Genomic DNA, 16,760 nt, shown 5'->3' with positions numbered 1-16,760 from the left:
TGGGATACGAGGACATAAAGATAGCCCTTAGCAGCACTCATCCTTGTCAGCAGCTGTGTAATAAAATCCTTGCTGGGCTTCAGCAGAGCCAACTTTGGCCTGTTCAGACAATTGCTGGGGGAAATCCCGTGGGCAAGGCTGCTTGAAGGTAAAGGGGCCCAAGATAGTTGGTTAACATTCAGGGACTGCTTCTACCAAGCTCAAGATCAGTGCATCCCAACACGCAGGAAGTCAAGGAAGGGAGCCAGGAGACCTGCGTGGTTAAATAGGGAACTGCTGGGCAAACTCAAGTGGAAGAAGAGAGTTTACAAATCATGGAAGGAGGGGCTGGCCATTTGGGAAGAATATAAGGCTGTTGTCAGAGGATGTAGGGAGGTAACTAGGAAAGCTAGGGCCTCCTTAGAGTTAAACCTGGCAAGAGGGGTCAAGGACAACAGAAAGAGCTTCTTCAAATACATGGCAGGTAAAACTAACACCAGAGGCAATGTAGGCCCACTGATGAATGGGTTGGGTGCCCTGGTGATAGAAGTTACAGAGAAGGCAGAATTACTGAATGCCTTCTTTGTCTCTGTCTACTCTGCCGGAGGCTGTCCTGAGGAGCCCCGTACCCCTGAGGCCCCAGAGGAAGGCAGGGCAATGGAGGAGTTTGTCTTAGTTGATGAGGACTGGGTTAGGGAGCAGTTAAGCAATCTGGACATCCATAAATCCATGGGTCCAGATGGGATGCACCTGCGGGTGCTGAGGGAGCTGGCTGAAGTCGTTGCTGGACCACTCTCCATCATCTTTGCCAAGTCTTGGGAAACGAGAGAGGTGCCTGAGGACTGGAGGAAAGCAAATGTCACTCCGGTCTTCAAAAAGGGCAAGAAGAAGGACCCGGGCAACTATAGACCGGTCAGCCTCACCTCCATCCCTGGGAAAGTGATGGAACACCTTATCCTTGGTGCCATCTTAAGGCATATCAAGGATAAGAGGGTCATCAGGGACAGTCAACATGGCTTCACCAAGGGGAAGTCGTGTTTGACCAACCTCATAGCCTTTTATGAAGACGTAACAAGGTGGATTGACGATGGCAGAGCAGTGGATGTGGTCTACCTTGACTTCAGCAAAGCATTTGACACCGTCTCCCACAGCATCCTCACGGCAAAACTGAGGAAGTGTGGACTGGATGATCGGGTGGTGAGGTGGACTGCAAACTGGCTGAAGGAGAGAAGCCAGAGAGTCGTGGTCAATGGGGTGGAGTCTGGTTGGAGGCCTGTATCTAGTGGAGTGCCTCAAGGGTCAGTTCTGGGACCAATACTATTCAGTATATTCATCAACGACTTGGATGAGGGAATTGAGTGTACTATCAGCAAGTTTGCTGATGACACCAAGCTGGGAGGAATGGCTGACACGCCAGAGGGCTGTGCTGCCATCCAGCAAGATCTGGACAGGCTAGAGAGTTGGGCGGGAAAAAATTTAATGAAATATAACAGGGGAAAATGTAGAGTCTTACATCTGGGCAGGAACAACCCCAGGTTCCAGTATAGGTTGGGGAATGACCTATTAGAGAGCAGTGTAGGGGAAAGGGACCTGGGGGTCCTGGTGGACAGCAGGATGACCATGAGCCAGCACTGTGCCCTTGTGGCCAAGAAGGCCAGTGGCATCCTGGGGTGTATTAGAAGGGGGTTGGTTAGTAGGTCAAGCGAGGTTCTCCTTCCCCTCTACTCTGCCCTGGTGAGACCTCATCTGGAATATTGTGTCCAGTTCTGGGCCCCTCAGTTCAAGAAGGACAGGGAACTGCTGGAGAGAGTCCAGCGCAGGGCCACAAAGATGATTAAGGGAGTGGAGCATCTCCCTTATGAGGAAAGGCTGAGGGAGCTGGGTCTCTTTAGCTTGGAGAAGAGGAGACTGAGGGGTGACCTCATCAATGTTTATAAATATATAAAGGGTGGGTGTCACGAGGATGGAGCCAGGCTCTTCTCGGTGACAACCAACAGTAGGACAAGGGGCAATGGGTGCAAACTGGAACACAAGAGGTTCCACTTAAATGTGAGAAGAAACTTCTTCTCAGTGAGGGTGACGGAACACTGGAACAGGCTGCCCAGGGGGGTTGTGGATTCTCCTTCTCTGGAGACATTCAAAACCCGCCTGGACGCCTTCCTGTGTAACCTCACCTAGGTGTTCCTGCTCTGGCAGGGGGATTGGACTAGATGATCTTTCGAGGTCCCTTCCAATCCCTAACATTCTGTGATTCTGTGATTCTGTGAAGAAGCGCTTTCCTGTGATTGTCCTGTTAAAAACTTGATCCTGTTACTCTGTAATGGTAGAAAAAGCAAATGAAATGTTTGGAATTACGGAGCAAGGAAAATATAAATCAATGAATGTAAACGTAAAAATCTGTAGTGTGCTCGTACCTCAAATATTGCGGTTCTAGTGTCTTCATAACCTTTCCCCTGTCTAAATGGGTATAGGAGAACTGGTAAAGATGAGAAGAATAATCCAAACATGTCTTGTAATTTAGCAAGTTAGGAATCCAGAAGAGACAAAACCGTGTAAGGAAGGTAGAAGCCAATCAAATCATGAGGGATTTAAAGGAAATATGGATTGCATGTTCGAGGGCTTTTCCAGTGCAAGAACCAGAAATCATCAAATGAAAGCAGCAAATGGCAGCTACAGAATAAGAGTTGATTTTTCAGCCTTGGGTTGTTGAGCTGTTAAATTCCTTGCCACAAGAAAGTACAAATCCTTAAAGTGTATGTTGCTTTAAGGGGAGATAAATTCTTGGAAGAAAAATCCATTGGGAACTATTATATATGTTAAAATAGTGTCTGGCCCAGGAAGCCACAAGTGGTTAGAAGCTGGGAGAATTCTAGAGAGAATATCAATAGCTGCTTTAGCTGTTCTTGAAGCGTCTGCTTTTGGGTACTTGACCAAAGATGATACTGGGCTAGTTGCGTCTTTGGGCTTACCCAGCATAGCAATAGCATCTTTTATGTTGGCATCCTGTTTGCCTGGCCAGGAGAACATAATCATAGAATGTCCTGAGTTGGAAGAGCTATGTTCACATGCTCCTTCCTTGAGGTTTGAATATCTGTGCACTCTTTTGATGCCTTCAAAATCTTTTGATGCTTTTTATACCTGTGACCTGTTTAGAAAAGATCTGTGTTGTAGAAACCTCCCAGGAACAAGAAAATACAAGAACAAATTTACATCTTCAGTTGAAACTTGTTGGCAACTGGACCTTGTTGAATTTTTAAATACTTAATATATGGAAACAGGAATACATGGCAGTTTAAATATGAATTGGCCATCAAAGGTCATAAGTTTCCTTCTTCAGCACAAAGGTCTCAAATTCGTTCTTTGGGAATAACAACTAATTGCATGAACCTTGTTACTGAATTCCCATGATGGCTCAAATTGAGATGACGCACTGGTTGCAATAATAATGCCTCTAGGTACAAGCTTCACAGGTATTGAAGGATGTTCAGAAAAACTTTTGACCCCTTGCTCTTCAAGATTTGCAATGTCTTTGGTAAGGGGAATGGTAAGTGTTGCAATCAAAGCTTCCTTAAACCTCTAAAGATCGCAAATGTCTACTGCTCTACTTTAGAAGTATGGCTGAACAATCTCTTCCGTTTGGGACAGGTAGCTAATGTGCCTCTGCTTTCATTCTCAAAGGCTGAGTCACAGCTCTTGTCTTGCAGGACAGCTGTGTCTGCACTGTACTTGATGCAGAATCAGCAGTTACATCCGAAAAGCACTTGCTAGTCCCCATCTTCATGACATAAGCTGTTGTTCAAGTCACTGGAATTGGGATCTACATGATGAGTTCCTCGAAGAACGAAGGCTACTTCTCTCGGAACTGTATGGTTCTTATTAGTGATGTCCCTATGTATTTCACAGTTGGGCTTCCTTTCCTACAACTGTGAAGTCCCACACAACATTGGTTCAGTTCTAGTGCAGGAAACTGGGGTTGTGACCCTTCATGTCTTTGGACATAAAGTTCGAGTGGGTGTGCAGGACATAGGCTTGATCTCCACAGCACTAGTACTTGTAGTACAGATGTTCTTGTGCCAGGTGGTAGATGCACACCCAGAAGTGGAATACCTAACACTTAAAATATTTCTAAGAACTAGTGTTACTGTAAGGTAAGTAATTATTCTTTTTTGACTGAACTGCAGGAGAAAGATAAGGAAATGCACTGATGAGCTCCTCCCAGAAATGTCATGCCATAAGTGTGGGCTTATATGCATGACCATAAATGTACAAGTGTTGTGTTCTCTGCTTTGTGGTCTCCGTGTCCATGGTTTTGACCCCATCTATGTTCCTCCTGCTTTTCCAACCCCTATGCTTCATGTTTCCCTCCCGTCTTCACATGCTGTATTTTCAGAACAGGAAGTGCTCCTTCAAGCAGTATGCTCCTCTTTCCTCCTATTGAAATAGAGATGGAAGGTACTTTTCCTTCCCTTTCCTGTGATTTGATTTCAAGTTAACAAAAAAAGAAAGCTGGACTTCTCTCTGGTTTTGCTTTATTGGCCGAGTCTGGTGCTGCCTCTACCATTTACAAGTGAACTATTCATAAGTCATTAGGACACACCACAAGAGAAGTGAGTACTGTGCCTGTGCGTAGTGGCATTTTTTGTGTGTGCACTGTGGCCTCCTGTTTCCTCCTTTGCATCACAGTTCAAAGTTAGGGAGGGGGTAACAGGGGATGAGAGGAGACTTCTTTTTATTTCATCTTCCGCACCTGAGAGACAGAAAAAATGTCCAGTTCTGCTTCTAGGAACTTTGTTTCCAAAGAGACTGATGGGGTTCTGGTGATACATTCCCCACACTGGTTGTAGAGCACTACAGGTTTTCGTTATTTTTGTGATGCTCATCACATGCGGAGTCTCTTATTCATCAGGGCAGTGAGTCTCTTTTGTGGCTGCAGTATACTTAGTCACCTGTCTTTACCAGCAAGACATGAAGTGAACTTAAGAACCACAGGGAATCCCCTAAGGAAGTCAAAAGAGAACAAGGATGACACTGCAGAAAGTAGAACTGATAGTTTCTGCGTCCAATAGAAAAAAAGTTGAGGGGGGAGTGGAATATAAGGTCATCACTTTCCCAGGAGGTCCAGCATGTGGAAATCAAGAAAAGGAGAAGAAAAAATGTTGCTGCATGCGGGACTTTTTTTGCATCCAGACATGAAAAGAGAAATTGCTATTTTTCTTCCTTAAAAATCTGAAACAATAAGGAGGTTAAAAAGATGGTACACGTTTTCATAAAGTGTATGAAAGGTCTGTTAAATTTTGTCAAGGCTCTGTGATTTATTGATAAGGTCATTAAATGACAAGTAGGTTTTCTTAACCATATTTTGATTGACATGATACAGATTTGAAAGATCAATGTACAAAGTTAGTCTGTATTATGTTTCACAGCAGTTCTGCAGAATTTCAGGCAATTTTTACTTCTGTCTTCAAGGGTAAATGTGCGTCATGGCAGTTTCAGGAACTGATCGCTCGGTTCTGATGATTATTGCAAAATGTTGTGCATCCACATGTCTACACTCTCTGTCCAAAAATGTTCTGCTTTTTATTAGTAGGGTCACAGAGATATCTGATGAGTAGTGGCAGAGTACACAACAGCTGAAAAAGGGGTATGGATTTATAATTGAGGGAAAATGGCTTCAAAGTACCGTCTCTTCCATTAAACTAGTAAGAAGGAACAAGACCAGAGGATCAAATAGTAGTGTTTTCATATTGAATTTTAAACTGTGTTGTACATTTAAAAAAATAAGTAGGTGAACTCAGGAAAGAATACCAAAACTGTAGGTTTAGGTTGACTGAAAAAAAAAGACAGTTTCAAGAAACCTATACCAAAAAGACCGTCTTCTCTTGTGTTGCAGTATTTCAAAGCATGAAAAAAAAAAACAAGGATTGCAAAAGAGGATATCATTCCTGTGTTGTAGTCACCGCTGTCCTACAAAAACATTTAGAGTGCTACTTCTGCCTCTGCATTTGTTCCTTCCTATTTCCTTCTGTCTCTGCGCTATACAGAACTCATGTCTACCTGCTCCCACTGCAGTGGGTTTGCTTTTACTGTATGAAAGTTGCAGAGTTTTCTCTCCCATGACCTGGTTCCAACTATGTAAGATCATTACAAGTAAAGCCTTGAGTTATAAACTCTTTAGGGCAGAAATCACCTTTTTTTTTCTTTTTTTTTAATGTGTGTGTAGCGAGCTCTCAAGTAATGTTCAGCTTTGCTTAGCCGATATATTCGCTATGGACACCATTTCAGTGAAACCAAAGAAAGAGTTAACTTTCAGAGGGACGTGCAAGAGCAGAAAAACCTGGGGGAGTTTTATTTAGAGATTGTGTGGAAGACTGGTAAATAAATAACCTTGTGCAATCCATAACAGCCTTTATGAATTCTTATTTTTCTAGTGAGCTCAAACTGGAAGAGGGATAGCTTGGTGTGGTCTTGACTGCCCTATAGCTTGTCTGAATATATTCTCTTTTAATGTCTTTAGATGAAAAGAAAGAGAACAGATTTGCAGCTGAGCTGGATGAATATGGATCAGATACAATGAGTGAAATACATATTGTTGGGCGAATTATCTTAAATATTTGGAGAATGATGAGACATGAGGTAAAGTTTTTAAAAGGTTAATGTATTTGACTTAGTGGGGGTTTTTTGTTACTATAGACTTCAAAAATTTCATGTAACTTATGTAACTTTTTGTTCATTCTTTGTACACCTTTTCAAATAGAGCAGTCTGCCACCTTCTGAGAATGGGTTTTGCATATTGTGAAAGCATAAAATACTGAAGCCTTTATCTTTCAGTTGTGTTTCTTAATGATATTCCTTTTCTTTGTGCATTTTGAGAACAACTTACCTGTTTTAGCAATTTGTCTAGTGTGTTGCTTTTATTAAATTTAATACTGAAACTTACTTTATGCTGTCAGACTTATCTTGCTGTTTATGACCTTACATTTAATACTCAAATGGTTCAGTCTTTACAAATCTCGTTCTGACCAAATTTAGGCCTGATCTTTGTGATCTACTTAATTCTGCACATTCTTTTCAATTGATGAGGATATTCTTTCCTGACTTGTAAATAGGGACTTTTAAGTATAAATGTTTACCTTTTTAACAAAGAATACTAATAAAAAGTTAATAAATTTAGTTGTTACAGTTTTTAAAAATAGATTACTTTAACTATGAAAGACAATCATCCACGTTAACATGTCTTCTGTGTTTTTCTAGGTGAATCTAATGAATTACACTTTTGAAAACGTGGGCTTTCATGTTCTTCATCAACGTTTTCCTTTATTTACTTTTCGAGTTCTCTCTGATTGGTTTGATAATAAGGCAGATGTCTACAGGTAATGATCTACTAATCTTTTTTTTTTTTTTTTAAGGCCATATTCTTAATACGGGATAGGTATAAGCTAAAGTCAATACAGGAAGAAATAATCAATCTAGCTCAGATACTGGAACAGTCTGTATGCAGCAACATGGGCTTACTCTGCTGTTCTGCTGTGTCCTGTTGTGTAGTTGTACCCGCAGTATTTCATCTTTGTGTATTTTTCTGTTCAAGATACACAAAAACAAAACACATTTTCAGTTACAGTTTCAACATACCCGAATAGATGTAGTATTTTGAAGTTCTATAAGGTCTTTATTTTGCATATACAATTCTTCAGAAGAACTTTTAATGAACTGTCAGGTTTCTGGTTTACTTCACAGTGCATGTCACCCAAGATAGGCTTAAAAATAGTATGTGAGATGTTGAGATGGTAACTATAGCTGCTTAAAAATAACTTTGTATGGCATGTATCGCACTGGGCTTCACTCTTTCTTGGAGTGATTTGATATTGTGTGATATGAACAATTCATAAAACTCAGTACTGCTCTAGAACATCATTCATGACACACATATAATTTCCGTGGAAGTTAAATACTTTTCAGCTAGGTGGAAACTTGGTTTAGTGCTGAAATTATAAATTTATGTTCAGCTGAGATATTCTTAATACAGAAGGATGTTTCCACAAAACTGCACTTGGTTAAAAAGCCATGTAAACAGATTAAAAATAACTCTAGTTTCTGTTTCAGTAACCTTTAGAGCAGTAAGGAAAACAGGATATAGTATGTCATTGAGATGTGCCTTAAGTAGCTTGCCATAACACATTTCCGTGTATATCTTTAGCATATGTAAGTGTGCGTTTATTTGTGCCACGTTTTTGAAAGATCCGTATGAAAAATGTCCTAGGGGAAATTTTATTTGCTGACTTGTAACAAGCTATGATAAAAATACAATTTTTTTAGTAGAAAGAGCAGCACTCTCCTGATTGCTTATAACAAGATGTTCACTTTCACAGATGGAAAATGGTTGATCATTATGTTAGCCGAGTCCGTGGGAATCTCCAGTTGTTAGACAGACTGGATTTGATTGACAGAACAAGTGAAATGGCGAGACTTTTTGGCATTCAGTTCTTACATGTGTTAACAAGAGGCTCCCAGGTAAGATTTAGTTCTCCTTATACTTCACAAAAGCAAAATAGCCTTTACAAAATGTTTTAGTTCTTCAGTGTCTTTTCAGTCAGTACATGTATTTTGATAAGGTCACAGAAGACTGTTTTGCATAACATGAAATTGAAACATAAAGAAAGGCAATTCAGAAGCAGTAATGGTTAGTCCGAGAGATTAAAAATAGCTGTTGAAAATAGGGTGTCCCAAATGTAATCACACCAGTGAGTCACTTCTTCTGACTTTGGGAGCAGTAAGTTTTCCCTTTGAGTTGGTATTTTTCACACTTAGATGCGTCTGAAAATGCATGTTTTTAAAAACATTAAGAAATACAATTGAGTATGTTTTAGAAAGGTGAGATTCTGTTCTTCCAGGGCAGACAAAGCTGCATCGAATACGTTCTAAGTGACGTTTCCTGTGAAGCAGACCTCTGGGTGAGATTTGATAATAAGCCACAGAGGGCACTGGCCTTATTAAGTACATGTGTCATGCAAGATGTATGTGGTTCTGTTATTTTGATACTAGCGTCAGAGGGAAAGGGACCAGGAAAGAGAGAGATTTAATACTAGGCTTTCTTTGAGACCCCAGCAGTCTCCAATAATACCAAAAGCTTTCCTTGCCCAGGTTCTGAGTGACTAGACTGATGAGACTGTTTTCATGGCTTCTCCTGAGCCCTGAACAGCAGCTGAAATGAGGCAACTACTCTTACTCGTGTGTCTGCTTTTCTCTTGTCATCTTTCTTCCTACCATCTTTCTGCTTTCTGTTTTAATAGACGTTTAGCTGAGCTGACCAGGATTGATTACTTTGCCAACTTCTGTGGACAAAAAGACAACTTAAAAACTAATGTCTTAAGCAGACCAACTTTGCCTTAAGTGAGGCAGAAATGGGAATGTCTGAAGCTGCAGTTCCTTAACAATTCAACCCAATTTTAAAATGTCACCACCTTTTTCCCTTTGACTTCACTGCCTCTGTCATCTCTTGACCCAGTGCAGGTTCTCGTCAGTCTTGCTGGTAGTGGCCCTATATTTTGGGGAGGGGGTGGCACTGGCAGCAGAACCGTGGTGGCTTTCCATAGATATTTGCCAGTTTAGCTCCCTGATCTGGTTCACCTTGTTATCAGAAAAGTACTGCCGTTGGAGCAAGGGAAGAGAAATGCTCAGTTAGGGACAGGGATGGTGGGACTGGCACACTGCCAACCCAGATTTGCTTAAACTGTGGTGATTGCAGCCCACAAAGGCTGTTCTGCCTGTCATTTTTCTCAAATGGCTGCGAGTGGGAGTGAGCAACAGACACATGCTGCGTTTTCTATCCTGACTGTTCTTTTCTCTTTCCTTCTGTGCACGTATGTTTTCGCTCCTTTAAAACTTTCTAGATCACAAAAATGGTATCTGCAACAATTCCCAGTCACCTCAAATATTTTTTTCCACTCAAATGAATCATTACTACTTTTATGCAGATACTCCTTTTCTCCTTAGTTGAAAAAAATGTTAGAATAGTACTAAGAACACATCCCAGATATTTTAAGTTATTTTTTTCATATTGTTGATTTCTTATTAAGTATTAGAAGACCTGTTTTAAAGGTGACGTTTTTCTTTTATTAATCTGTCTTGAATATTCCATAGTAGACTAAACAAATCTAACAGGAGATGGTCATAGGCATAAGGATTATGAGTCGGATGACTGAAGAACTTGCTGAAAACTAATAGAAAAAGCGACCTACCTCGCTCTTGGCAGACTCAGTCAGACACAAATTAGTGCTCAATCAGTGCAAGAGAGCAGCAGCTTATGCTGCTGCAAAACTACACTTTCAAACCCCAACCCGTTTGTAAGGTGGCAGGGTCTTGTTAAAGCTGGTTCTGTATGTTCTTTTATAACATCAAAGTTAAAGAAATTATGCCTAACCCATTCAGTGCAATGATTGAATATGCAGTGTGTCAGGCAGAGGGCTTTTGAATAGTGATTTAGTTGCTTACAAAGCACAGGATTTTAGGATTATATAGGATTGTTCTTTTGATATTTGGGGATTTTCAGTCCTTTGCCACCCATGTATGTAATTTTCAGCTATTTTGGTTTTTTTACTGTGAAGGGACACAGTGAATACCTGGTTATTAGTGCTTTTAAAGCCTTACTAAAGCATTGAATAATGCAGAAATAAATAGGGCTGGTTTTTTTCTCATGTTGCTGCCTCCACATATGACATTTTGTGATGTACTGAACAAGGTAGAAGTTCTTAAACTTTTTATTATTTTATGCTTCCTGTACTACTTGTGGTGTCATCAGGAAGAAAGCTTCATACCCAGTGCAAAGCAGCAGACTTCTCAAATGGGCTGATTTAGAATCTTCCCTTTGTTCTCTTGCTGCTAAGTACATTCTAGTTACTTCTCATGGTCAAAAGCTTGGAGGCACAATTATCAACTCACACAACTCACGTGTCATTTCATTTTCCCAAATGTTGAAGTTGAATTACTGTGTGGATTCCTATGGAAAATGGTCATCAACTGCGTGTTACACTTTGTTTTCTTCGATGTGCTGCAAGTCTAACAAAAATACAGTTTAGCAAATGCTTGTTCACTGACTGTAGCATGGCCATAGATGTGTATTGTTGCAGCCTGTTGGATATTTATTTTTTTAACCTGAGTTGGATGTTTGTTTTTTCCAAAGATAGAAATTAGAAGTATTTGATTTTTGATGATTAGGGCTAAATGATGAGGAAACACATGAAAAAGTTCCACTATATGTGACAGAAAATATACAGAAAACTAGTTGTCTCTACTTAAAATTCAGGAAATGTAAGTGCATATTTACACAGTTTTAGTACACTCATGCTTATTCTGTATTTTCGAAATTATAATGATTATATCCAAACTGTTTTGCAGTATCGTGTGGAGTCTATGATGCTGCGTGTTGCAAAGCCAATGAATTATATTGCTGTGACACCCAGCGTCCAGCAGCGAGCTCAAATGAAAGCCCTGCAATGTGTTCCCTTAATAATGGAGCCAGAATCCCGCTTCTACAGCAACGCTGTTCTTGTCTTAGACTTCCAGTCGTTATATCCTTCCATTGTGATAGCATACAACTACTGTTATTCAACCTGCCTGGGACATGTTGAAAACTTAGGAAAGTAAGTTGTTATTCTTTTCTCTCTGACTTTGATTCCATAGCGACTTTAGCATCTTTTCTAAGGTACCGAGAAGCCTTGGTTGTCATTGGAAACAATGGGCATGTGGGAATAGTACCATGTTCTGTTACACAGCAGAGATGATAAAGATCTACCATGTGGGTGTGTACATGTGTGCATACATACACAGACACGTAAACATATACACATCAATATGTAGTTTTAATTAAGTACAGAATTGGAATCCATCCTGTTTAAAACAAACAAACAAATCACTCCATATGTGCCTGTGGGTATACCTGTTCTGTTATTGTGGTGATGCTAGGTTTTAATATTTCTTCGGAATAGGTTAAACTGGACTAGTATTATTCCACTCTATGGTAATAAATTGTTGTCGTATTCTTTAAACAGTTGTCATTCCCTCTGGTCTTAAACTATTCAAAATTAAAAGATACGAGCTATTCTGTGTAGCATCTCTTATTGAGCTTAACAGTGATTCTGTTAATTGGCAAAAACATTTCATTGCTCATTATAATTACCTCTGTAAAACAATATTTGGAAGAATAGGAAGTTGCATGCGATGATTGCTAGGTGTCACCATCAGATTTTCAAGTTTCCGAATTGAAATTCTGAATTTGTAGGAAGAAAATATATGCAATGTGTTACTTGGTAAACATGCATGGTTTCCATAGGGGATTGCAGTATGAGTACATGCTTCTACTACTTCAGTATTTGGAAACAATGCCTTAACGCAGAACAGAATTGATAAATTATGTATGTGTTGGATTTTAGCCATTTACTACTTTATTCCTAGAGCGTTTTGCATGTAACTAAGAAATTTTAAATGATAGTATGTTTGTTTATACCTGAGATTATAGCTGTGATTCTGTCCTTTCTGGCATTATCAGTATTTTAATGTGGGTCGATGCTTTTGCTTGATCGGGCTGTAAATAAATTAATTGTCTTAATATTTAATTTTTCTCTTTATTAGATATGATGCATTCAAATTTGGCTGTACATCTCTCAGAGTACCTCCTGACTTACTTTATCAAATTAGGCACGATATCACAGTGTCACCCAGTGGAGTCGCTTTTGTCAAGGTAATGATATTAGTGCTCTGTGACGGGCATTTTTCACTTCCTGTTGGCTGAGTAGCTTAAGATCAAATTGATATTGTAGTTTATATTTTGCTGCATTAAGAGCAGACAGAAGCGGGGAGGTGCAGTCTCTCATTTCCCAGTGGTTTTTTTATATTTGTCAGAGTGCTGAACTTCTGGCAGTTCAGGAAATAAAATGTCATCTTTATGCTTTCATTTATAGTGAAGGTTTATTTGATCTATAATTAAACTGTATTTTACTTGCACAGTTTGGGGATCAAACAGTAATTATCTGTGTGTAATTCTTCATTCTTCTCCTGCCTGTATAGCAGAATGCTTTCCTAGAAAAAGAGTCATGGTTTGGGAGATGAAAATCCCCAGCTTGCTTTCTATTGTTCTCATTTTTAACTCATTTGTACTGCTGGCTGATTTGTAATGAATTAATAAATGTGGGCTGGAGCTCTTGCAAATAATTAGCCAGTCACTAGCATAAGTATACATTAATATACATTAAATATAATGTAAAACAAAAGCTTTAAGTAAAGAATATTTCCAGAATTTTTAAAATATAATATTCCTTTAGCATTTTTCATTTTGAGAATTAACAGTTAAATATTGAAGTCTTATTTTCGTTATTAAGGTTATCTAAACATTGCATTAGCAGGGCTGATGAAAACAAAGAACAAAAAGCTATTTACCCTGCCCTCAAGAGCTTTGCCTGTAGTCTTAGGTTGCTTGTGATATTTGCGGAAAGAGCCAAACCGTTGGTGCCTAGGGCATCTCGCAAGTTACTTTGTCTCTTAACAGTGATTATCTAACAGTTCTGGGTTTTGCTTTTACTCCTAACTGTTTAGATTGGGCTTTTTAACATAATTTTTTCTTTGTTCCCTTTATGGCAGCCTTCAGTAAGAAAGGGTGTGCTGCCAAGAATGCTAGAAGAAATCTTGAAGACTAGGATAATGGTGAAACAGTCAATGAAGGCTTATAAGCATGACAAGGCTATAACTCGAATGCTTGAAGCTCGTCAGTTGGGTCTTAAATATATAGCTAATTTTACATTTGGTTATACTGCTGCTAATTTTTCTGGAAGAATGCCATGCAGTGAGGTAAGGGTTGCAGAAAAACTGTAGAAAAGACACTATTAATAAAGTAGAGTCAGATAACACAGTATTATTATTTGAAATATATTTAATCTAAATACATTCATAAAAGCTGTTTTTATTTGTAGTACTGAAAATCATCAACTTGGGATTTGTGATCCTTTTTTAATTTTTTTTTTTAAAAAAAAAAAAAGATTGTTTTTCTTCTTCCCATAAAAGAGCATTTGGAGTTGGCATTTCTGTAGAACTCTCTCCAGAGGTAGATTGGATTACAGTTCTAATAGTAGAAATAAAATGAAACATTATGGCTGTTTCATGGTTTTCCTAAAAGGAGGAACTAGCAGAATCCAAAAAGTAGGGAAATTAAACCTAAGTGATCTTGTCTTGCTCCTTACGTTTTTCATATGCCTAAAGAAGTTTAAACCAAGTTTTCCTTTATTTTAATTCTTAATAATTTTTGATCATTCTTCCTTTAATTCTTGTTGTTTTGGGGTAATGTTGGCAACCTTTTGATTTATTATATGCATTTGAACCATTAAATAAGATACATGGGCTCAATATAGTAATTTTCATAAACAGATCAAGCAAGGTTTACTAAGAGCTAGTATTTGGGTTAGCAGTAGAATAAAGATTTTCAATTTATCTTTAACTTTGCAGGTTGGGGATAGTATTGTCCACAAAGCCAGAGAAACATTGGAACGTGCTATAAAACTCGTGAATGATACAAAAAAATGGGGTGCTCACGTTGTGTATGGTGATACTGACAGGTAATTAATGGTCTGCTTCTAGCAATGTTTTAAAATCATAGTGGTTCTTCACAGATCTGTTTTTCTTTTGTCTCAACAAGGGGAATTTATGATACTGAAAAGAGTATGCGGGCCCTCTTTGGGATTTAGCTTACTGTCTTGCAAAATATGCAAAGTAAATAATCAGGAACTATTTTTAACAGATTTGCACTTATGTCCTGTGTCTGATTTCTTGTAGCATGTTTGTACTCTTGAAAGGAGCCACAAAGGAGCAGTCTTTTAAGATTGGTCAAGAAATTGCTGAAGCTGTAACAGCAACAAACCCCAAACCTGTTAAACTGAAGTTTGAAAAGGTAAAAGGGAAATATTTTGCTTCAAGTGTGTTGGGTGAAAACATTGTTATCCTGAAAAAGTGAAAAGATTTTTCTGGACACTAACGTAGCATAAGGATATACAACCGTTGAACAGTTGCGTGCTGTACTGTTCCTGTTGCAAGCTCCTTAATGCCTCAGAGGCCTTGTCAGAGGAGCGCTGCAGCATGAACAAAAAGAAATGTTCCTACTATCACATCAGGATGCCTGCTGGCCTGTTGCGCTGGCAGCACCAGGCAGTTTGAAATTCCCGTCTCATCAGTTTTTGGAAATGTCTCCCTTGGTTTTGTATTATATACCTACAATCAAACCACTGTGCAACTTGGTAAAGAAAATGTACACCATCCCTTAAAGTGATTCCAGTGCATTAATTACAAGCCTGATATTTATTCTTCAGCCAGCCTGAGCACACTTCATGATATGTCCATGGGATACATGTACATATAAAAAGAAAAATCATAAATGTCCATTCAGTAGGCTTTTGGAACGAGTGCTAATGACAATAGCTTTTTATGGAAAAGCAAGGCAATGTGATACTAATTTTGGTGGAAGCTTATCATTTGAAAGTCATTAGCAATCAATTCAGGTGCTCTAGATATTCTCCAAGTACATACCTGACTCAACAGATTCACTCCAAATTTATAAGCAAATTGCCACTTTTCACAGAAAATACAGTAGAAAAATATTAACAAGACAAGTCAGGGTACCTGTGGTAGGCACAGCAATTTTTCCTTGCTGAGTAATATACAGGAACCCTTCCCACTTTGAGGCAATTCTGTGTCATTAAGCTGAAGAAGTAATTAGCCAGAAAAAAATACTAGGTGCAAAGATATCCTTGAGGAGATGTCCAAGTGCTTCGCTTCAAGTGCCCTTATTCACCTATGGGTCAAAATATTGACTACACTCCTAGGGGAGCTTCTTAGCACAGGAAGAGGAAAATGCCTCGAAGCCGGAGCATCTGCTCAAGAAGCGGGACACCGATATGCAGGAGCTTCTTCAGCCTGAGGCAACATCAACTCACTGCTTTCTCTTACGTGAGAGCCAGGAAGACATGGCGTTATCCTAGTAATACTGGGAAGAGATTGTTCCCCATTCCTTTAAAACTGGTCAAGGAATACTGACACAATCAAGAATGAAATAAGAGGGTGGAGAAGACAAAGGAAACCATGACTCTAAAAATCCATTCACAAGGAAACTGTTTTCCAAGCACAGGCATTTAAAAAGCATGTTTTCCCCAAATCAAGGTACTAACTGATTTTAGGTACCTCATAATTAGATGAAGTTTGAAAATAGAAAGTTCAAAGCTGCTGCTTTTGCTGAGAACATTTTCTTCTCTGTTGTTTAAAATGAAGTAGTTGTCTTTTTAAGAAAGAGAAATAATACATCAACAATGCTGACAGATGCAATTCAGAAAAGGGTACTCAAAACAAATTATACTGCGTGTTACTTTTCATCTGAGCTTCAGTCTGCTTAGGCTTTACAGCTAGATGAAATATAAAATTATTTAAGAATGGAACACCAATGACTCCCAGCTTCCTCAGCCATCCTTTAACAGTCTTTGATCTAGTTTATTGGTTTTAATGATTTAAACACAAACAAAAAGCAAAGTATTCCTTAGGAAAACCTCTGTTTTCAGAGTGACCTCATTTTTGCAACACATGCCAGATTGAGCTGTCTTTTTCTAAACATTCCAGGTCTACTTGCCATGTGTCCTGCAAACTAAAAAGAGGTACGTGGGTTACATGTATGAAACACTGGACCAGAAGGACCCAGTATTTGATGCTAAAGGCATAGAGACAGTCCGAAGGGACTCCTGTCCTGCTGTTTCCAAGGT

The 16,760-nt window shown here is 39.1% G+C and overlaps 1 protein-coding gene across 2 annotated transcripts in view; it reads left to right on the top strand.

Moving 5' to 3' along the window:
- The window catches only part of REV3L (REV3 like, DNA directed polymerase zeta catalytic subunit), a 123,337-nt gene that overhangs the window by 99,573 nt on the left and 7,004 nt on the right, over nt 1-16,760 (top strand). For both annotated transcript variants that reach the window (XM_065633062.1, XM_065633063.1), the window contains 9 exons: nt 6,494-6,612; nt 7,231-7,349; nt 8,346-8,487; nt 11,371-11,615; nt 12,604-12,712; nt 13,609-13,815; nt 14,467-14,576; nt 14,794-14,908; nt 16,621-16,758. In XM_065633062.1, the coding sequence (XP_065489134.1) occupies nt 6,494-6,612; nt 7,231-7,349; nt 8,346-8,487; nt 11,371-11,615; nt 12,604-12,712; nt 13,609-13,815; nt 14,467-14,576; nt 14,794-14,908; nt 16,621-16,758 (1,304 nt within the window). The remainder of the gene's footprint in view (nt 1-6,493; nt 6,613-7,230; nt 7,350-8,345; nt 8,488-11,370; nt 11,616-12,603; nt 12,713-13,608; nt 13,816-14,466; nt 14,577-14,793; nt 14,909-16,620; nt 16,759-16,760) is intronic.

This window comes from Caloenas nicobarica, chromosome 3 (genome assembly GCF_036013445.1).
Source record: "Caloenas nicobarica isolate bCalNic1 chromosome 3, bCalNic1.hap1, whole genome shotgun sequence".
Lineage (NCBI taxonomy): Eukaryota > Metazoa > Chordata > Aves > Columbiformes > Columbidae > Caloenas > Caloenas nicobarica.
This window is presented reverse-complemented; position numbering and strand designations above follow the sequence as displayed.